This window comes from Scardinius erythrophthalmus, assembly GCF_964197995.2.
Source record: "Scardinius erythrophthalmus genome assembly, chromosome: 5".
NCBI lineage: Eukaryota > Metazoa > Chordata > Actinopteri > Cypriniformes > Leuciscidae > Scardinius > Scardinius erythrophthalmus.
In genome coordinates, this window is record NC_138225.1 from 17,858,442 (window position 1) to 17,881,893 (window position 23,452).

A 23,452-nucleotide genomic window follows, 5' to 3' on the forward strand; every position below is an offset into this window, starting at 1 on the left:
GATGATGATGATACAAAAGGAGACTAAACCGTTACAATTCATTTTGAATGTCCACCTTAGACATTTAACTTACTATAAGTAAGTTTGTATCTACATGTCAACTAATTCAAATTAATTTGCAACTAAATGTCAACTAACTCTCATTAGAGTATTAGTAGACTATTAGGTTAGGGTAGATTAAGTTGACTAATAGTCAGTAGAATGTCTTTTGGGGGACCATCAAAATAAAGTGATAGCAGATATTAAACAGACAGACTACTAACACTCTATTGACTGCTAGTTGACATGTAGTTCCAAAGTTATTTATATTTAGTAGAATGTCTAAGGTGGAGTATTTAGTGTACTAAATAGATTTCCTGGAAGTGGTGATGGGTTCCAGGGCATTTTGGATTGCTCTTGAATTTATTGATCATTAAAGTGGAGTTTTTGTTCCTATTGATATACCCGTGAATGAGGCCTGCTTTAAATCTACTGTATTCTTGTCTTTATGAGTCTTGTGCTTTCAGTACTTTGAATTGGCAGTTAATCTATTTGTTTGGAGCTTCCCCCTTCTTTCAACACTCTGCTCCAAGCGTATTTGAAATAATTACTCCATAATTTTGGTGCTGACCCCAGTCCCTCTGTTTACACACATGTGCGGGTCATTAGCTGTGCAAACATTAGGAGCTCATCCAAAATTGAGATTTTAGTTAGCATTAAGACTACACTCTCAGTCAGCTCTACAGTACATCACTAAGAAAAATCCTTCGATCATTCTCCTCAGTAGAAAAAAAAATCTGCTATTTTATTTTTTAAAGTCCTTTAAAACGTCCAGCTTCACTCCACCTACATAGCTGTCAGATGTCCAGCCTTTTCATCATCATATTGGATGTCTTCCCTATTTTGTGGTCCAGTAGCATATGTTTTGGGGGTGTTCTGTTCTCTGTCTGCTGATCTGTATTCAGGTGGTTTGTGGACCACCTCAACTAGTTGACAGTTTCACACACAAATACATATTGACACACAAAAATGTATAACCAAACAAACAGAGCTGGACATTGGCGTGTTGCACATATATAGTCTGCCCTGTAATGCAGAAGGAATTTCGGAATCCAGTTCTAAAAATGATATATTACTGTATAACACAGAAGGGCTTTTCACACAGGAAAGTAACGTTTTACATTTGTAATTTAGAATCAGGGTTAGCTCCGCTTTTTACCCAGGGAGCAGGGTTAGCACTGCCCTTCCGTACATATCAATACACATTCCCACATGTGTATTTATTTTCAAATATCTTCTTTCGTGTTCCACGTAAGAAAGTAAGTCATACAGATTTGGAGCAACATGAGGGTGAGAATTTAAATTTTTGGAACAGACAAAATTTTATCTGTAATTTAAACTGGAGCCAGGCCATGCAAGGCTTTAAATACAAAAGTTAAAACATTATAATCAATTCTAAATTTTACCGGTAGCCAGTGTACATGTGTAAATGTGGATTCCTGCAGTGGTTCAAGCTGCAAGACGGCCGAATGACTAAAGAAACGTTATTAGCGAGATGGTAGAAAACTGCACATTTCTTGTCTATTCCACCCACTGCCACTTATACCAACAACGGAAATAAGCGCAGTTACAATAGCTTAATATGTGGGAGAGCGTTGCTATAGAGAGTGACAATATTGTATTGCAATTTGTAGCACTTCAAAGTCAATACCAAATCAAAACTAGTTGTAATTAAAAAAGGTTTAATGACAAAATATGGTGATGGTTACACTTAAAATAGTTACAAAATAGATGTATGAGATGATGATAACTTATATTATTAATTGCACGCAGCATATATGAAAAATGTTACCAGAGAGAGAGAGAGAGAGAGGAAGGAGGAGGTAAAGAGAAAGAGTACCAGGAAAGGGACCCAGAGAAGAAGAGACCCAGAGCATCAAAAGAGACAGAGCAACAGTTTCAATCTTCTTTTATCCTTTCCTGACCATGTGCTAAAACCCAGATGTGAGACATTCAAACTGACCAATCAGATAATTAAACTTCCCCCACCATACTCAAGGTGTGACAATTCATCGACCCCCAAAGTACAAACATATTGGCCTACAGGCCTAGATCACTATCAGAAACCTCTGTGCCTTTAGGAACTCCAAATGGTCCTTGTGGTAGAAAGAGGGGGTGGAAACAGTAAAACAAATATCTTTGTTTATTTAAAATATATTGGATTATTTTCAGTCCTACACTTGTGCTAAGACTCTTTTTCTCCCCGTCAAGAAACTAGCTGCAGCGATTTGAACCAGTTGCAAACGTGAAAGGGAAAACTGGTTGACACCAGCATGTTGGGCATTACAACAATCAAGCCTTATTGAAATTAAGGCATAAAAGACTGTCTCTAGGTCATTAAAAGATAAAAAAAAGAAAATATTTAAGCTTCTATAAGGCCTTAATTGGAAAAAAATGGCTCTAACAACAATATATTTGCTTGTTGATTTTTAATTGGGAATCAAAACTTGAGTACCATATTAAAACTAAGTAGTATATTCTTTCCTGTGGCAAATAACTTGTTGAAAATGATTTCCATAAACCACTGATCCTTACAGTGGCTGACAGGAAAAAAAGACCAAAACCAAAGCTATTTGCACACAGGAAACTGTATCAGATATTTGGGCATGACCTGAGCTGACCACAGAGGTCTATTTCAGTGCTATATATGGTACTCAAAATAACTGTGTGTGTGTATGTGTGATAAGAGTATTGATGAGCCTGCTGATAAATAGACACGCACTGCATGTCCTCCAACAGACTAAATGAACCCCCCTGCCCCCTTCCATTCTCCATTCAATCAAACACACTTTTAGCCAACAAGCCAAATATGTTTCCCCTGCCAAATTGAGAACAACCTTATATTGAGTAATTTAATTCAGCGCTGTATTATCCACTCTCCATTTGGAGTGTTTTAATTTAGAGGAACACATGTTTCTTAGGTTTATTTGGGGGCATGGCATTGCAGATGTGAATGTATTATCTAGTAATACTGTAGTTTGTCTAGTAGTGTGTGTGATATGATCACATCATGCAGTTGCAGCAGATTTGTATTTATATATGCAATTGTGTGTATTTTTTATAATATATATATATATATATATATATATATATATATATATATATATATATATATAATAAAAAATACACAATTGCATATATAAATACAAATCTGCTGCAACTGCATGATGTGATCATATCACACACACACTATATATATATATATAGGCTTATATAATGTATATATGTGTGTGTGTGTGTGTGTGTGTACTGTATATACACAAACCATTGTATATATAAATACAAATCTGCTGCAGCTGCATGATGCGATCATGTCAATATGGACCTCATCTCAGACCTCATCTGAGATCCCTCTCCTGAATCTCAGAGGAATGTTTCCAGCACCTTGTTGAATATATGCCACGAAGAATTAAAGGGTCAGTTCACCCAAAAATGAAAATTCTGTCAGTAATTACTCACCCTCATGTTGTTCCAACCCCTTAAGACTTTCGTTCAGCTTCGGAACACAAATTAAGATATTTTTGATGAAATCTGAGAGCTGTCTCACTCCTCCATAGGCTTCCATGGGATAGAAACTTGCCAGCCCAGAAAAGTTAGTAAAGACATCGTTAAAATAGTCCAAGTGACTACAGTGGCTCAACCATAAGTTTATCAAGTGACAAAACTAATTTTTGTGAAAAAAAAAAAACTAAAATAACGACTTTATTCAACTATTCATTTTCTTTTGTGTGGGCCTGAGTGAATTCACATAGTGTAACAGCGCAGCGCTTCTGTGTTGTACGTCACCACGTAGGCTCACGATTGGCCGACGCTGGACGCTGTGTGTAATGCGTGAGCCTAGTAGTGAGACTCAGATTTCATCAAAAATATCTTAATTTGTGTTTCGAAGATGAACGAAAGTCTTACAGGGTTGGAACAACATGAGGGTGAGTAATTACTGACAGAATTTTCATTTTTGGGTGAACTAACCCTTTAAGGCAATTCTGAAGGAACTAGCAAGGTGTACCTAATAAAGTGGCTCTGGTCTGATACATTGTTTCTGTAAGAAACAAACATTTTAGTGTGGTTACACACTCATAAGCAAGTGGCCAGTGACACCAGGGTTCTATGTAGGCCTACTTGTGATTTTCAGATTATCACAGAGAAGACCAATGATAAAGAAAGGACATAGAGGCTATAGGATATGGACAGAATAAGGAGGAGGAAAAAGACTCATTCCTCCTCAACTCCAGTATCAATAGGTCAAGCCTGGCCGACAGGCTCATTACCATGACATCACTACACTCCTGTTGCACTATCCATCAGTGTCCCACCATCAAAGCATGTGCACAGGAACAGCATGCTTCCTACATACAAAATCACACCTTCCTCCATTCCCATCATCAACAAACACTCTTTCTCTTATGCAGTGTACAGCACTTCTGATTGGTGTTTTGAAAGGTTTCACTAAAAATTGATAACTGATAACTGCAACTGTTGTTTCCCACTGTGTTCATGTCCTTTGTCATAAAGTATGTCTAAGAACTAACAGCATTCTTATGGAAAATATTTGTTGTTCTACAGTGAAAAATGACTTAATATCACCATAATGATGTCCATTCTTTGTAATCCTTTCCACCAGTATTCATTTTTTAATTAGTCTGTAGTTTGTATGTGGTGTATTTTCACAGCTTTTAGTTACATTTGTTACCAGTGTTGTCATGGTTCCAGAATTTCAGTGGTTGGTACCAACAGACAAATTTCACGATTATCAATTCTATACCATTGCAAAAACTAATTTGAACACAAATGTTTTATTTAACTTAAAAATAATAGTTAAATATGAATGTGAATTAATAGTTCTAAATAATAAATAAAACAAATGCATGTAGTATTTTTTTTATATTGTATATTTTATATATTTATATTAATGACAAAATGGACAGCTGAACATCTTTTAGGTTGCATTTATATTGTTAGACCTGATAATACAGATTTAATGTCTCTCATCACATTATCAGCTGTAGAAAACAGAAACAAAGACAATTGTTATATATATAGGATATATATAGGATGTCCTACCTGCCTGTCACTGTATGCATTTTCATTCCTCTGCACACCCTGCTCACGCAGACATCAACAGCATTTTCCATGAAGCTATGCAGAGTTGTAGACCGACAGTCACTGAGCACCACAAACAAACAGTCACCATTTACAGTTCCTCCTGAACCAAAACAATGGATCTCATTCACTAAGCATGCGTACGTACAAATGTGTGCGTGAAATGTGCATCCGAACGTTTTTAAGAACAAATCACGATTCACCAGAAATTTAGTAATACAATTTATTCTAAATTTACGAGAAAATATAACTAAAACCTCACGTACGCAAAAAGCACTTACTCTGTACTGTCTTATAATCTTGTTAAGAAATTATATTTCATCCTAACACAACTATCTTGTATTATAAGTACTATAACTATAAGTATGTTTCATTAACTGTATTATATAACCCATATCTAAAATTATATAATAAAATGATTAAATAATACAATTTCATTTCATTTAAATACATTCCATCATATACATACAGTTAAAGCATAGGAAAATCTGCATTATATGTTCAGCAGTGAGGTTTTTCTGAAAACCGCAGGTACGCATGTGTACAGCTGGCTAATGAGAGGTCTATAATCTAGGTCTGTATAAAAGGTGTTTATTGTGAGAATGGCACATTTGACACTGCTCAAGGATCGGGCGAGAGCGCCTCTGCAAACAGCGGCAAGTTTGACAAGAATTATGAAAGCGTGTGCGGAAAGCACTTGAAGATGGTTTGGGCATGTTTTATGCAAATTACTGAGCTTGTGCACGGCCGATCATTTAGAAAATTCCAAATTCACTAACATCAGAATGATGTTAAGAACAAATTCATGCGTGTACAAACGTGTTAGGTGGAATGAATTAGGTGGAGATTTTTCGTGAGAAGTTCTCCTGTGCGTACAAATACGAAATAATCCACGCAATTTTTAGTGAATGTGACCCAATGAGCTTATGCTGCTTTCATGACATGTTTAAGAGATGGCAACCCGTGACATTCTACTCAGAGCTGTTAATGTCTTCTGACTCGCAATTATGCGCAATTTTCACGGAAATTAATCGGCAGCAGTCAGGTGGTACAAGTCAGAGTTTTGTCGTACAAGTTGGTACAAGTGTGGTACAAGTTTTGTCTTTTAAGATGTTTACATTCATTATTATTGTAATGTTATGTGCTTTGATCTTATGCTTTAAAAGCTAGCTTGCTGTTGCTAGCCTCTCCAAAAATTGCCTACCCTACCTTCAAATAAAAAGACTCCCACACATGGCGACAGCAAATCTCAATTTACTAGCTGTCGCAAACGACAACTTAACGGTAATGAAAGTGCCTATAAAATGTATTCGGAATCTCATCTGTCCCCATTGTTTTTCAGCTGAAGTTATTAAAGGTGATGTTCAGTACATTAAACTGAACAGTATACAATAAAATGCCTCCCTTATGAACTTCTCATCAAAGTTCCTCTACCCCAACTGCCGCTTTTAACCCTGTTGGTTAATGAAATCCTTTCACCCTGGTCCCTCTCCTGTCCGTCATCTCATTCCCCCTACAATTCTCCTGCTCAGCAACCTTATAGCCAGGAAGATATGTCTCCGTGCGCTCAGCCACCTGACAGCTCTTTGATTCCAGTCTCATCCTGTCTGCAACAAGCTATTTGCCTTCAATCTTGCTTGCCCCATTTTCCAAACACCATCTTGGCTGATTTGTTTGTCTCACACAAGAAGTAAGCTCCCTAGGGTAATCTTGATTTTTCTGTGTAAAATAAACATGTCTACACTCCAAGCAGTGATAAAACATGAAGTATTGATTTTGCTACAGTCTGAACAAATAGCCTAAGACAGTCTTCAAACAAAATTGTTTGCTTTTGGCTTCATATTGTGATGAGACTTATTATGTGTGACAGAGGATAAAAACAGAGACAGAAGCGGTGTGTTTTTGTTTTATTCAGCCTTACTCTGCGCTTAAGTCCCATTAATCCCAAAATTATATCACAGTAAAAAGTTATTTTTGCTTAAATTAACATAAGTGTGTATCCCAATTGCTTTGACTTGATTTATATCATGTCAAATGAGTATCGTCTTTTGAGAGATTGAAATTAATTTGATACATTTAAAAATGTTCTTCTCCGCTTAACTAATTATACGCTACTTGTCTTGACAAATTACAATATGGAGAAGACAAATGTTTAAAAGTGACTACTACTCTCCTGGGATAATATAGCATTTACTCACCCTCATGTTCTTTATTACTTCTGTGGAACACAAAAGAAGGTATTTTGAAGAAATAAAAGGAAAGTCAGTGGAGTCCGAAACATCATTAGGCAACATTAACTTTCATTATGTGGAGAGAAAAATAAATAAATCAAAATACCATATTTTTTCATAGAAGTAAGCAAACCATACAGGTTAGAACAACATGACAGTGAGTAAATAATGACAGAATTTCCATTTTTGCTCTCATCCAATCCATTCAACTGCTTGTCCTGTAGTTAAAATGGTGTTTTCAATTATTTAAATGTTTTTTTATGCTAAGAAAAAAAAAGGTTCTTTTCACTGAATGATTCTTTGGGGAACAAAAAATGGTTCTTCAATGGCATTGCTGATTTTGTCCTGGTAACCACTAAAACGGTGCAATGGAAAAGTTCCATGAATGTTCCTCATGGAAACATTATGCCAAAAAGTTTATCTTTTGTTTATTATTTATTGTTCATATTAAACTGTTACATGGAATGTTTGCTTTTAGATTGCCATCTTGGATTTTAGACTGGACAGATCCTAGATAAGCATCCAGGTCTGTCAAAACAAGCCCAAACAGCTTCTTCATTTAACACAAAGCTAAATTTCTATTAAAATAAAGTTCTGTCATGAAACTCTAGATGGCGCAGGCTGATAGGTCCTTTACTCAATCTGCTTGCAATCACATCATTCCTTTATAGGGCACAGCTAATTGGTTCCTGCTGTATCAGTAGCCAATGAGCTCGCTGCTCAACCTTCAAATACTCGGTCAGCATTTGCTGTAGCAGTTGCAGCGCGCTTTCAGAAACCCTCCACCTTCCCCAGCTCCACCTGTATTGATCTGCTATGGGTAATTCATATATGCTATTTTGTACAGCAGCAGCATGTCTGTCATGCTCACAGCAGCGTGTCGTGTATGTATTGGCAGTAGCAAGTCCTGTACTTGCTCTGCAGCCGCAGCAATAACCAACAGCAGCAGCGTAGCAGATCTAACATATCAACATTTTCATATCCATTACCGTGTCAAACACTCAGAGTTGCAATGACAGAAATTGACTCAATGAATCTTTCATTTAAATTTTTTTTTTTTTAAATCAGTATTGACTACTTTTTTTTTTTTTTGTACTGTAAATGACTAAAATTGTGAAATATCACTATAGTGGGCAGATCCATTCTGAGGACCCTACGCATGACGAACAGCATTTAGCATACAAAATCCCACAACATCAATGCAAATTGTATGCCCCTAGTGCTTCCTCCATTTTACATCACAGCTGCGATTGCAGAAGATCAGACCATGACTCTTTGATGTCTCTATCCTGAGACACCCACCCTCCACTCAGAAGCTTAATAGGGAAGCTGCTTGAGCGTTGCCTTAGGAGAAGAATGAATCACCACAACTGCAACTCATTTACTTTTAGGGTCCTGCTACCCGAGTCCTGCTCATACAGAGGTCTGTGTTATAGAAATCACACATGAATGACCCTGTGTCAGTCCATGGAATTGACAGGGTCTCAGGATCAAAAGTACAATGTCAGTGTGAAATTTTATGAAATGTTTGTTTCATTTAACACTTTAAATTTAATAAATAAGTTTTCTTCACAAAACTAAAATATAAAATTGTTAAATGTATTTGTTCAGAATCTCAATTACACTGCAAGGTAGAACCATAAAACACTGCACGGGTGTAAATCGGACCATTACGTTGTACTTAAGCTCAGCACTTGAAAATAACACTGGAGGGAGGAAAGAAGGGAAGGTAGGAGGGAGAAGGTGGATGGAGGTCAGCGTTGGTTTGGCAACAGCAATTTAGTTTGAACGTGGGACCTAAAGCTGTGAAGATTATTATGTAATATTTTGCTCCAGGCTACCTCGTTTTGCTTAATTTGGGATGTGAGAACTGTAAATTATTAACTACGGATGGCATGTTTTGTACAGCTATTTTAAGTGGAAAGGCAACAAGTTCAAATGCTGTATGAAAACATCATGATGAAGGTAGGCCTACAGTTTGTCTTCTGCAGAACAAATTTCAGCTTGTGAGCTTGACCTGTTAAGTAATCAGAAACATCTTGGAAATAGGATAAAGCTTACTTTTGTCATAAAAGAGTTAAAAATGAATGCATTTCAGTGCTTGGATTATTTTTGGCCGCTGATAGCAATTCGCAATAAAGACAATACAAAAATACATGTTTTGCGTTATGACAAAAAAAAAATGGTGGCTCTTTTTTGTTGTTGTTGTTGTTGTTGTTGTTGTTGTTGTTGAATGATATCCATTGCCCATTACCCATTTAATGTTTTTGCTTTGTTCTGCATTAAAGGTGCATTACAGATATATTTTTTTAGGTAAAATGTACTACTGGCAGTTTATGCTACTTGCTCCGGTAACATTTTATGCATCCAAATATGACTTTAGGTCTTTCTTCTTAATGTCAGTGGGTCTTGGTGTAGAATGACAGATCTGCTCTTATAAGGTGATCACAGGCAACCATGCGTCTACCTTAAACCATCAGATTCATTTGTGCAGAAGACCACAGATGGGGATAGAAAGGCCAAGGTTCTGTGTGCACATTTAAAAATGATGCATGTGATGCATATACTAATGTAACTCTCCAAAGTTGTGTATTGTTCATTTAAATACGTAGAACAGTAAAAAATAGTCAAATATAAAGATATGCTGTAATGCTTAATGCTTAATGCATAAATAATAAAAATAATTATTGTGAAAGAAAAGTTTGTGAGGAAATAACAAACAAAATTATAATTGAATGCCACAGTATGTAAAACAACCGTTTTACTGCATTCAAGCAATTATGAAACAATTAGCCACTCAAGTGATGGTCAATGAGAGAGTCTTGATTGAAGGCTTTTCATTTACTTTTGACAACTGGGGGTGGGGGTCTTCCTAGATTTTACTGGGCTGTTTTAAAAAGATTGTGTGCTACAGAATTTATGTGTATAATCCACTGAGGCCTGGCATTTGGAAATGAAGGATGGTTTTAGTGCTGAGGCCTGGAATGCAAATTGCCCTTTGAAGAGGCATCTGGGGTATTTCATTACTATGGCAAAGATAAACAGTCCTCTCCCTCTCACTGTATCAAGTGACCTGAACCTCAGCAGAGTCCTTCGATATGTCACATGAAGTGGTGTTTTCGCAGGGTTTTTGTGTCCGTTCTTGTTGGTTGTAACAATAGTGGAGCGCATCAAAGATTAGGGCTGCATTTAGTGCTCTCGCTGTTGCTGTTATTGCTCCATGCAATCAGTTCTAGCGTTACTCTAATTGTGGGCTTAATTTAACATAATGAGCCATCTACATGTTATTTCTGCTTTTGGTTTTTGGTTACAAATCACATACGGTGCACTATAAACCAGAACCTTTATCGAGTCTCTCATTTCACCTTCTTGACACTTTCATTTCAAAGAACTGAAAAAAGTACACATTTTAAAAAAAAAAATAGCACACTGTCATGGATGTTTTAAAGTGGTTACTTTCACATTCAGTCACTTAGCAAATGCTTTTATCCAAAGCAAGAACAGTTTATTGTGTTTTCAAATACAGATTTATATATTAGTTGGATTGACATCAGACTATTGTAGCATTTTCTTGAGCCATTCCAGTGTTAATCTGATCTAATGTTTAAGGTCATTGTCCTGCAAGCTTGAATTTATGGTAAAACAGATTATCTTGTTTTTTTTCACCATCCATTCCGCTTTAGGTAAGGTTTAGAGGGATGTTGATCATTTAATCAGTTTTATCCCTCACATTGCAGCTCAGACACAATCACTTTCTTATGACATGGTTCTTTCTGAGTAATATCTTCACCATCACCTGCAGACAAGTGTTCTGCAGAGCTCTTGATATACTCTAGTCTACTGGTGCTCTACAACTCATTACTGCTTTTTCATGGCTTCCATACCAAGTCTTTATCTTGCTTGTGAGGAGAGTTTTGAATGACTACCTGTTCTAGCAACATCTAGGTATTTACAGCCGCTCATTCTTGATAACTGAATCAGAAGTGCCCACAAATCTCTAACTTTATAGAATGTTCTTGAATGTTCTGATTTTATAGAATGTTCTCATCCGTCCTTCGGATGAGACGTAAAACCGAGGTCCTGACTCTCTGTGGTCATTAAAAATCCCGTGGCATTTCTCGTAAAGAGTAGGTGTGTAACCCCGGTGTCCTGGCCTCATTCCACCCCTTGGTCCTTACCAATCATGACCTCCTAATAGTCCCCATCCACTGAATTGACTCTTATCACTCTCTCCTCTCCACCTATAGCTGGTGTGTGGTGAGCGCACTGGCGCCGTTGTACTGTGGCTGCCGTCGCATCATCCAAGTGGATGCTGCACACTGGTGGTGGTTGAGGAGAGATCTCCTGATATGATTGTAAAGCGCTTTGGTTGTACATTAGTACATATGAAAGCGCTATATAAATGCCTCATTCTATTCTATTCTATTCTGTTCTATTCTTGAGCCTTCAGTTTTTCTTGAGATAGCGTAACTCTTGGATAATGATCCCTTATAACTGTGGTGTTATCCAGAAAAAAGTATAGGATATTTTATTGGACACAAGTTATTAGAAACTTGCAAGATTCGACAAATTCTACTCAGTTTATAAGCAACTTGTACTAAATGACAACATTTAATGGCTATGGCTTGATCCTTGAATTGCTAACCTGATTCAAGTTTTACCGTGTAAAACCGTCGGAGCAATAGAATATTCTTTGACAACCAGAAGACAAATATCACCAATTTTCAAGATTTGTCCTTTTCAAGGGTAAAAGCCACTTTTTTACATTTCATTGTAAATATTTAATGAGACGTGAACATGGTTTACAGGAAATAGAAATGATTCTGCTGGCAAATGACAGACCTCAAGCAAAATTTCCCCCTTTTTTTACTGCAAGATCTATTTTTTCTCTCTCCCTATAGCTGCATTGGTGGTATAGCATTAGAGTTCGGGTTATGGTAATGTGTAATGACATAACACCCTCATGTTTTTACACAGCACATTATTATCTTTTGTTCCAGTGAAATTTCACAGATTTTCCAGCCCTGTCATTACAGCGAGAAATGGATGGGTACTTTTGTTTTGAGTGCGGGGTACATGTACTGTGTTTTGACTTTAGCTTTTAAACATGTCTGATTGAACACCAACCACTCCAAGCCCTAAAGCAGAGATCTGAAATGTTTTCCTTGAGCTTTCCGATTAGATTACAGGGTTGGATAGGTGAAAAAAAAAAGGTTTCTACAGTGGTTCTCTGTAATGAGCATTATAAGGTATCATCTGACCTTCTGAACTTTCTTTTTCTCTTTTTAGCCTAAAAAATCAGCTGTGTGTCCAGTGAGCCAGTGGGGAAAAACTAGATGATTGGATTGATGTCAGACAAGCTGTGATCAGCTTGCCCGGGATTTTCTGCCTCTATTCTGCCCCCCCCACCCCCACCCCTCTCTCTCTCTCTCTCTCTCTCTCTCTCTCTCTCTCTCTCTCTCTCTCTCTCTCTCTCTCTCTCTCTCTCTCTCTCTCTCTCTCTCTCTTTCCTTCTTTTACTCTGTTGTCTTACTCTCAACTTGACTGCAAAAGAAGATTAAAGATCCTCTTAAAGTCAGCCTTTAGTCATCCCGAACCCTTTCTCTACCTCCCAGCCTCCTCTACAGCAGCTCACCTCCTCATGACTCAAACACAGACATCAGGCTCTGAATCTCTGGAGGAGATGTGACTTCATCCAGTGACACCCATCTGCTAGTTATTCTGTTATTGCGCCAGAAGTTTATATAGCTAAACTCAGTCAGTTGTTGTGTGCATGACTGAATACCGTACTTGTGGTCACTTTCTCAGCTAAGCAATATCCATCCAAAAATCTGCCAAATGAATCATTAAAATCATAAAATCATAACAAAAGTTGACGTAAAAAGAGAATGCACTCTATAGAAACTGTTGTCCACATTTTACTTTTCTGTCTCTCATTTGTATGCACTCTTTGTTGTTTGTGTGCAAACAATACACGTACAAATATCTATGTGTTTTTGGCCTAAAAATATGGGCATTCGGGGCAGGGTTCTACAGAAACAAAATTTACTAGATGTGTTTGTTGTATGTGTATGTGTGATCTGTAGATAGCTGTTTGATGAATGAGCATTTGAGAATATTTGTAAGCTAATGTTAGCCTATTTAGATTTCTGGTCTGGTTTTTAATACATTTTTGAAGTTTTGGACAAAATGAAGTTATAAGTCTTCAAAAGAAGATTAGAAAACACAGATCAAGCAGCTAATCCTTCATTATCCATCACTTATTTTACATGCCCGTTTCTTTTTACATGCCACTGTGAAAACAGGTTAGAAGATGTCTACAAACATACTGTAATAATTTGTTTTTAATGATATTCTAATAATACTTGAAAATTATTGTTATTATTAAAAATGTATGTTAAAAGATATTAAATATAATTATTCAATGATCATTATTGATTTGCACTTTCTGCATTTCTATTCTTTATTTTATTTTTTATTTATTTTTTTAGATTAAAAATAGCAGTTTACTTCAAAAATATATATTAATTTATGACTCTCTGGAAAACTTGATTCTGATTGGTGCATTCAATTCAATTGTTGCATTCAACTGCCCAATATTTCTCCATAATGGCAGTTGTGGAATCCAGGAATCCTTTACTCTGTTTCTCTATTGTTTCTGCAGTTGAGCTAATAGAATAATTTCAACCAATATCATCTCAAAAATGTGTACGTTAATGTACAGATACATGGTCATTGTCCCAAAATAAACTCCTTTTGATAAAGGACACCTGACGGTTTTTTTTTTTTTTTTTTTTTGTGATAATGGTTGACTATACCATTGATTGATATATACAGTATTATTTCTTGATTTTACTCTTTATAGAAATATGTTTATCCCTTCATGCAATCAGGAAAAAGCTAAATATATTTGACACATGACATAACACTTTATCAAAGCCAGATCTCTTGAGCAAAACATAACATATTATTTAGCCAAGTGTGGTCGGATGTAATCGGTCATAATGTATATAATTAAATATTTTATTATTAACCGAAAACAATTCAGTGCACAAATAATCACTGCTCTGTCGCAAAGATGGAAGAATTAATTTATGCATTGTTTCATTGGAACCAGTGTGTGTTCCCTTTAAAGAGAGAAATCCTGTTCTCTCCCTCTTTGTGCTCTGGGTCATGTGATCTACTGTGTCTAAAAAAAATAAAAGACACTTAAAATCACTTCTGATACAGTGTTTTGATTTTCACCTTCATTTACAGTAGATATGCTTTTTTATCTTCTTAGTGGGTCATTTCTCTTTGGGACATCATTATTTCCCAATTTGAGCTGCAATGAATGGCACAGGTTCATAATTCACTCTGCAGTGAGCACAGGCCTTCATCAAATGTAATTAACATTCAGACGTCCCATTTCCGACACTAATTAAGCTGCTGCATGACATGAAATTGCCTGGCAGAATCCCACTATGCTTCTGATACTTTACCTTAGATACCAAAAAAAAAAAAAAAAAAAGAAATCAGCTGTTGTGCTTTTTGTCCTCCTTTCCCTCTCAAAGGACAGATATTCAGACAACCATGTTCATTCAAAGCACCTCTGCACCTTCGGTCTCTCTGCGAGTCAAAGCCATTTATTTGATAATGAACTTTTCTAATGAAACGTTCCATTGCTGTGCTCCCCTTTCATGCATCCTGACCCGTAGAGATAGATTATTCTAATTAAGTGATGCCGGCAACAGCGGCACCTCATCAGAAGGCCTGAGTCATTAATTCTGCTCATGAGGAAATTTAAATAATGGAATGTAAATGGGGAATGCTCCCAAAAGGGATCTGTCTGTGGGGTGATGTTAATGTGAGCAAATGACAGTGTGTAATAAAGCAGCTCTGTCCATCCCAACAGAGTCCAGGGAATGGCCTGAAAAAGAAAAAAAAAGATATATAACTCATCCCTAAGTTCAATGTGAAAGCTTTGATGTGCTTTCAGTTTCACTCAGGTTTGCTTAAAGGATGGCAGAGCTATCTACGTCCGCCTGATTGTTATTTTTGGTATATAGGTAAGTGCCTTTTAGGCCCCATAGACCGCAACTCACCAGAGCCATAAATAATCTAATCCTCCAAGCCCCTGTTCTGTGTCGTTGCACTGGAAAAGCAGATCCATTGGAGGCCTGAAACGATGAGGGGTATCCGTTTTTCCACATTTGTGTTTTCTAAGAACATCCACTTATTTAAGAGATCAAATGTTTTTGTAGATGTACATGAGATCAACAATCTTTCCAAACATGGAAAACATGGTTTCACTACTAAATAACTGCATGTGAAGATGAAGTATATATGAAATGTGATGGAAAGTGTCTATTGCTAGTGCACGGCTCATTATAAGGATGGCCTGCCGGCCCAGGTCAGGTAGATGGAACACTCAAGTGTGTTTATGAATTCATGAAGTTGCTTTCAATCTTTATATACTTTCCAGGCTTGTACAGAAAAAAAGAATCTGTTTCATGGAAATTATAAATATTTTTAGCAAACAATAAAAATGCATTGCCAGAAATAAACATAGATTATTCTTATTTGATTCAAGGCAAGTAGGACTGGCTATCAGGGAAAATAAACCATTGTTGAACCTTGTAGTCTCCACTGTAAATGAAACTATTAATTTAAAACTTTAATGCTATTATAATTCGTTCTTTTTGCAAATAGATTTTGGGCATTACAATAAAACTCGACAAAAGGCATTAGAAGAAAAATAAATCCTGACGCATTAATACATTCTATTCTTTACGCATAATTTCTGTAATTTATAAATAAATAACAGATTATAGGGTAGGGTTTGGGAAACCCCCTGGGGTTTTTTAAGAGAACTGCAGGGGGTTCGCAAGTTGAAGAAAAGCAATTTTTGGATTAAAGATTATGTTAAACATTCGCCGGTTCCCGCCTCCTCCTTCCTTGAACACAAACCTTGTTACAATCTCCATATATGATAAGAAATGTCTTCGGTCCAATCAGATAAACTGCCTCAATGCACCTGAAACTTGCCCACACCCACCTCCAGGCACTTCTCACAAGTTGAAGGTCCAACCCCCCCACTCTCGGAGCTCGATTTCAACCGAGGGGGAACCTCCGGCACTTTTTTTTTTTCTCTCTCTCTTCAAGCACTGTTAACAACTAACCTTAATGCTCATACACGGTCACGAACATAAATGGAATGAGTCATATAGAGTAGGTTTGTGAATGAGGAGAGCGCAGAATAGATTAGCTGCTGTCTGTTCCAGTTAGCACCAGCATGGATGAAGCCCAGGCTTTAGCCAGTGGGAGACATCCAGGTTGTCAAGGTACATCCATCCGGCCCGGCATAGGCATTCTAGGCACGTGTCTATGCTCGCACTTCCATGCAGGGGGGGGCCAATTACAATGAGGAAAAACATATATACTGTATATGTAATTTCTTCACTGTAATTGTAAAACACATAAAGACATATACTATATAAGTGAATACAATTTAAAATATCTTAAAACTAGTATCTCCATAGTTCATCATTTTAGTTTATTTAGTTTAGATCGGTCAGATATTAGTATGTATGTCAGCTACTGGGGTTGGGGTGGGGCCCAAAAATGTATTTTGTGTGTGTCACAATATGAGGTAAATCCGGCCCTTGGCCCGTCCCCCACACTGCCATGTGCATCTATTCGCTGCGGCACTATAGTGGTTATTTGCTTTTAGAGTGCGTGTTTGTAAACAGCTCCATCTTTCTCTCTTGCTTGCTCTGACATTACTATGCTGTGGGCAGAGGGGGTGGAATGTCTGTCAGTGCATGTTAGTTCACCACCAGTCAAGGCCTGCAGTCAGAGGCTAAATCGGAGCAATGTTTCTGCCGCACTTGTGCCAGTCAGCATCACAAAGCTCCAGAGAGCCAGAGCCATATACCCTGGCACCCATATCCTCAGCCCGGGGCCACCTTCCTGGAAAGGCGACTTAATTTAACCCCTGTTCCCCCAAGGTTTTTGTGACCGTCCGTGACTCCTAACCCCATCAACACGGCACTGTAATTTCCCGATGCGAGGAAGCATAGGGACCTACAGTAATTCATCCTCCGTGGTAAGGATAATATGTGCTGTGGCTTTCTGACATGAATTAAAAATCTTTTTAATGTTCCACCAGACCACAATTTATTCTGGATGAAATGCTCTGCATGACAATAATATGAAGCTGATTTAAATGTAATTATTAAATTGTGTAATTGAAGAACTGATCATGTATTCACTTGTTGCTGATTGTGATGGAAAGCAGGAAAGCTTGTCTAAAAATTGTGCATACATAATCAAGATATAACTGTATAGAACAAGGTTTGCATTTCAAATTAGTTTTTGTATTAATACCGTATTTAAAATTACTTTACACAGTATACATAAATTAGTTTCAGTCCCTGGAGCACCTTAACTATTTCTGCACAATTGAATGAGTCCTTCATTCAACCGATTTGTTCAAATTAACTGATTCTGGAAAGAAACGGGACTGTGGCTACATCCGAAATCGCGTGCTCTTTTAAATGTGACCCTGGATCACAAAACCAGTCACAAGTCGCACGGGTATATTTGTGGCAATAGCCAACAATACATTGTATGGGTCAAAATTATTGATTTTTCTTTTATGCCAAAAATCATAAGGATATTAAGTAAAGATCATGTTCCATGAAGATATTTTGTACATTTCCAACCTTAAATATATAAAACATTTAATTTTGTGAGTGAATGCAGTACAATCGCAAACATAAATGGACAATTTTAAAGGCGATTTTCTCAATGTTTCGATTTTTTTTACACCCTCAGATTCCAGATTTTCAAATAGTTGTATCTCGGCCAGATAAGGTCCTAGTTATCCTAATAAACCATACATCAATGGAAAGCTTATTAAATTCAATTGATGCATAAATCTCAATTAAAAAAAAAATTTACCCATGTGACTGGTTTTGTGGTCCAGGGTCACAAATAAGTACAGTAATAACTATGTGACATTTAAAAGTGTCCATATTTTTATGATTTTTATGGTTTTTATGATTTTGGACACATACTGTTTTTTGCCTGCTACTGTATATAGTTGGGAAGTATGCATATTTGAATGTAGCCAGTCTTTATGAATGAGTAATTGAATAATTTACTCAGCAGATTTGTGCAAAACAATGTAACAAAACACCACGGTGTATTGTTAACTTATATGATGTTTATTTAGTTGATTATTACCGTATATATTTCAGTTCTTTTTACTTTGAATTAATTCTAATTAAAGATTGCAGTTTATGAACATGTTTTTAAATCAATTCAACTTAGTCATCATGATTTCATCAATCATTAAAAAAAAATGTATATTACTGTGCAAACTCAACATTGGCAGTTCACAAAAGTTCAACACTGCCAACTAAATCATGGGTGCAAAACTCTCCAAATTTTCCATTAGACTTCCACTTACTGATTTCATAAGCTGTACATTACTCACTTTTAGTCACTGAGGAAAAAACATTCAGCTTGTACTATGAAACTTTTCTTCAAGCTTCAGAGAATAAATTCATCTATTCATCCATTATTCATCAGTTCAAAGGCCAGCAGCTACTCCAGAGTGCAACCGCTCTTCCTTCTCCTCATTCTCCTTTCCTTCATCTCTGTGGGATCAGTCTTACACAAATTCAAGCTGCAATGGGTCTTCTGTATAGCATATCCCAGTTCATTTCAGGTCTAATTAAAGAAGAGCTCAAGACATTCACAAACTGCTATTGCAACAGCATAATAACGAGAGATCAGAGGAGAGGACCAGAGGCCTTCAAATCAAGGTCAAACTATCTGTCTAGTCAAGTATTCCATTCACAGCATTCAACAACCGATTCACCTAAAAGGTAAATATTTTCAAACATTACATTTTTTATTTTATTTATGAGGGCCATAATCCTGCACTGTATAATTTGTGTGCAAGTTTCAGCTTTCCGATTGAGCTTCTTTTACTGTGCTGGTGATCAAACATTATATAAATCCGCCCGGGCCCATATGCACGTGCATACCCTACATACGCTACGCCACTGCTTCAACCCATTTACTGTATCTGTTTAGATGAACATTGAGCATAGGGCAACAGTACAAAGGTTTAATGTTCTTTCTTGACTTTAATAATTCACTCGTATGACTTATTGAGTTGTGCATCTTCGAGACACAATAAATCAGTCATTCTTTCAGGACAGAAATGAAGGTCTACTCGCATCAAAACGTAGTATGAACTTAGTGTGTGCATATTACATTGTATGTTGCAAAAATTGGAACCTCTTCATGGACATCTATCATGAATATGATGCGTCTACATCTATCTATCACACCCACATCTAGTTCTACTTTCATTCATCCTTAATGAAACGAAGACATTAGAGTCAGGGCCATAACCACCACAGACATTAAGGAGGATAGGTAAAAATTCAGATTTTAATAAAAAAAAAAAAATACTATAACTACACCCCTAAAAGAAGCCTGTATGTGAAATCATAGAATATTGAGTTTTATTTTGATATTGCATGTAATTATTTTCATTTTATCATGTTATACCGGTGACTGACATCTACGACACTTACTCATGTAAGATAGTTATGTTTCCATTAATCTGGCATGCTTACATAACACCTGTCACTGATGAAGATTAGTCAGTCTGTGTAAAAAAAACAGAAAGTTGCATCCTGATTTTTTTCACGTATAGTTTTTACACAGTTCGCCTATAAGCTTATTCGGATGGATGGATGGATAGATGGATATTAAAGCTCATATAAAAAGGTTGGTTGCAGGTAGCCCAAGGCAGAGCTATATGTAGGCATATATTATATAATATAAAATATATATATATTGTAAAATGATCTCTGGCTAGTGCACTCTAGCGGGTCATTGACCCCTAATCACAGGTGAAAGACATTTGCAGTTTGTTGTAAATGAGCTCTGCTGGACATTCACAGGGGTTAACATGTAAAATGTATCTAATTAATAAATGATAGAACTAGGTTTAACATCAGATGCACCTGACCTGCTGTAATATCACTCCCAGGATATAATATTCTATTATTAAAACTGTGCCTCATCATAAATGGGCAAGCTTTACATCTGTGTCTCCTGTGAAAGAGGAAATTATCTTCATTAATATGAAATCCGCCATTAATTTATAACTCTGCAGTGGCGGATGCTCCATTTCTCCAAGATTTATCATGGTTCTTCTGTGGCAATCCTTCATTTATACATTTATATGATTCTCTCCAATACTCTGCAGATACTGTAAATTTATACAGTGACACAAAAATAAGTTATTAGGCTGTCATGATTGCAGGATGATTATGAATTTCACACAAATTGACTGAAATTAAGAGAGATTTAATCATTAGTGCACAGTGTGTATATGCCATATGCTCATGCTTCAGTTATTAAAAGCGATTTAACTGATGCATAACAAACAATGGCTCCATTTACATGTTTTATACTGCGGGGCTGTTGAATATTTGATTCTGATTAGTTGACAAACGTTCTAAGGTGTGCAATTATTTTTCAGTAAATGCACAGCTAAAGTAGTTCCAGGCAGATCTTGACCGCATTACAGTTCAATATCACTTCACCAAATTATTACAGTTCTTTCAAAGGTCCTTACAGCAAAAGAACCAAACACACACAAAGACATTGACAGTCAGTCACATTACCACCTCAGGTGTGCATTATTTTTCTAATAATACAACTGTATGTCGTCAATTATTCCTTGCTTATATCAAACATAAATAAATATCCTCTAATTGCAATATGATGCATAAGAGAGGATCATAGCATTTGACACGGATTACTCTTGAACGGTTGTTATTTTTCCACTCAACAGTGAGAGAGTACACTGTCTAAGTGCAATGTTGTGAACTAAATGTTTTTTTTCAGTGGATCCAGCATCAGCAATAAAGGGGAGGACATGGGCCATTAAGGAGACACATTATGAGATGACATGAAATACAGTTATGAGACACAGATATATATATTACAGCGTGTTATTGTAATAGATTTAGGTCACATCCATTCACATTCACGCTTAGTCCTCCCTGCAACTTTCTTTTTTTTTTTTAGATTACTGCTTTACATCAGCTGTTTTGTTTCCCTTGCCACAATATTGAACCATTATGGAAAAGAAGATTATATCTGTTCAAATAACGGAGGCTATTAAAATGGCTTGTTTCACTTAGAGATGTGATTGATTCAATCTGTGGCTAGAATATTTTATAATTCTGTTTCTACTTAGTAAACATTAAAATAAACCTGTTCAGAATTGTCAAATGTAATCAGGATGCTTATCAATAGTTAGTTTTCTGCCCTTAGCTTAACCCATTTGTGCCCATTTTTTCTGAATGGTTTCATGCATATAGTCGTGTTAATAGTGTCCTATGTGAACGTATGTTTTTTTCAGTACAAAAACTGTTAAACTTTGACAAAAAGTAACGTTTATTGTTATAATTGTGATTTCATAATATGTAGATATGAATCCAACTGGAAAAAGTTGTGAAAAGATGTATTTTAGTTAAATAGACAAATAGCAAATAGTGGAGCTCTGCAGCCACCTACTGGTTAAAGTGATCATTTTTTACTTTTAAAACTTAAAAAAAAAAAAAAAAAATCTTACACTTAACCATGTGAAATTATCCATGTTATCCCCATGAATGAAATTTAGAAATGTGGGTTTCTTTTTATAAAGCGAATTTTACATAAAAAGCAGTTTTTTTTTTATTTATATAAAAATCTTTTTAAAATATATATATTTACTGTTAGGGGTTAACAGTTTAGGACCCATGGACCAGATGTTTGAAAGAAGACCCGGAGTCAGAATTATAAAAAATTGAAGAAAAGTTTTACTGAAGATAGTTTGCAGTTTCATCAGCAGAAGTCAGCCTCAAGACTCACATAGGAGTTCGTAGGCCGTCCTGCTTACAGTTACAAAGATCACAGCAGTTATACCATTTCCAAGGTCTAAGCTACGTCATTGCTTACAGGTTGAATGATTCTGATTGGCTAAGAAATTGATAAACATAGTAATTTTCCACACATTTACAGATAGACAGAAGCATATCTCCATAGATTATGCAGCTGACACTCGGACCCTGAAGTTAGGCATGTCGTGACCTTCCAGGTCGCAGATTTGGGTTGCTGGGTGCCAGCATGTCTCGAACAACAACTCAGTCAATCTCCAACAATGCCAGTGGTTCCTTAACCTGTAAGCAAGAAGACTAACACACACACCGACACACATCTTTTCCAAGGTTGTATTTGGCCAGGCTCTAACTATAAACAGGAGTCTCGTCTCAAAACATCAAGATAACAAATTATTTCTCTCAGGATAGGACACTTTAGTCTAAATGGAAAATATAGGCTTTAACTGAGAAATAGTCCCTTAAACTATAGACTTCAATGACCCCTATATGTTTTAACACGTTGAAGACCTTTCTCAAACACAAAACATGTCCCCATTTCATTTCTGGAAGCCGGGATAAATAGGCAAGCAATGTTATTGCATTCAGATATTAAATACTGACATTAAAGAACATTTCAGTAATCACACTGGTAACTTATAACAAAGTAAAATCTCCAGAGAAGTCATTCAACTCATTTGATATTTAGAATGAAAAATATTGATTAATACCTTGATTATAATCACTCATTACATATACATTGAAGCAGCAGTGGATTCCAATCCACCCCCTTCAATATATATATATATATATATATATATATATATATATATATATATATATATATATATATATATATATACATTTTGTGGAGTAAAAATGTCCAAATGTGGAGTAAAAACAATAAACTGAGTAAAATTACATTTGTTAAAAAAAAAGAAAAAGAAAATTGTTGCCTGGTGTCTCTGGAGACCCCAAACAGCCCGACTGTAAACCACAAACGAACAGCGCACAAGGGTTAAAGTTGTGGAACATAGTGCAGAACAAAGTGCAGCCATAACAGGGCATTGTGTATCAAAAAGTTAAATGAAAATAAATAAAAGTTATGTTTATGTACTAGACAAGACCAATAACCTTGATTTATTA

At 36.3% G+C, this 23,452-nt stretch overlaps 1 protein-coding gene across 1 annotated transcript in view; it reads left to right on the forward strand.

Annotated features, from left to right (window-relative positions):
* The window catches only part of zmat4a (zinc finger, matrin-type 4a), a 115,880-nt gene extending 102,685 nt beyond the window's left edge, over window positions 1-13,195 (forward strand). Inside the window, exon 7 of the mRNA XM_081365479.1 lies at window positions 12,660-13,195. Within this exon, the coding sequence (XP_081221605.1) occupies window positions 12,660-12,687 (28 nt within the window). The 3' untranslated portion in view covers window positions 12,688-13,195. The remainder of the gene's footprint in view (window positions 1-12,659) is intronic.
* The last annotated feature ends 10,257 nt before the right edge of the window (window positions 13,196-23,452 follow it).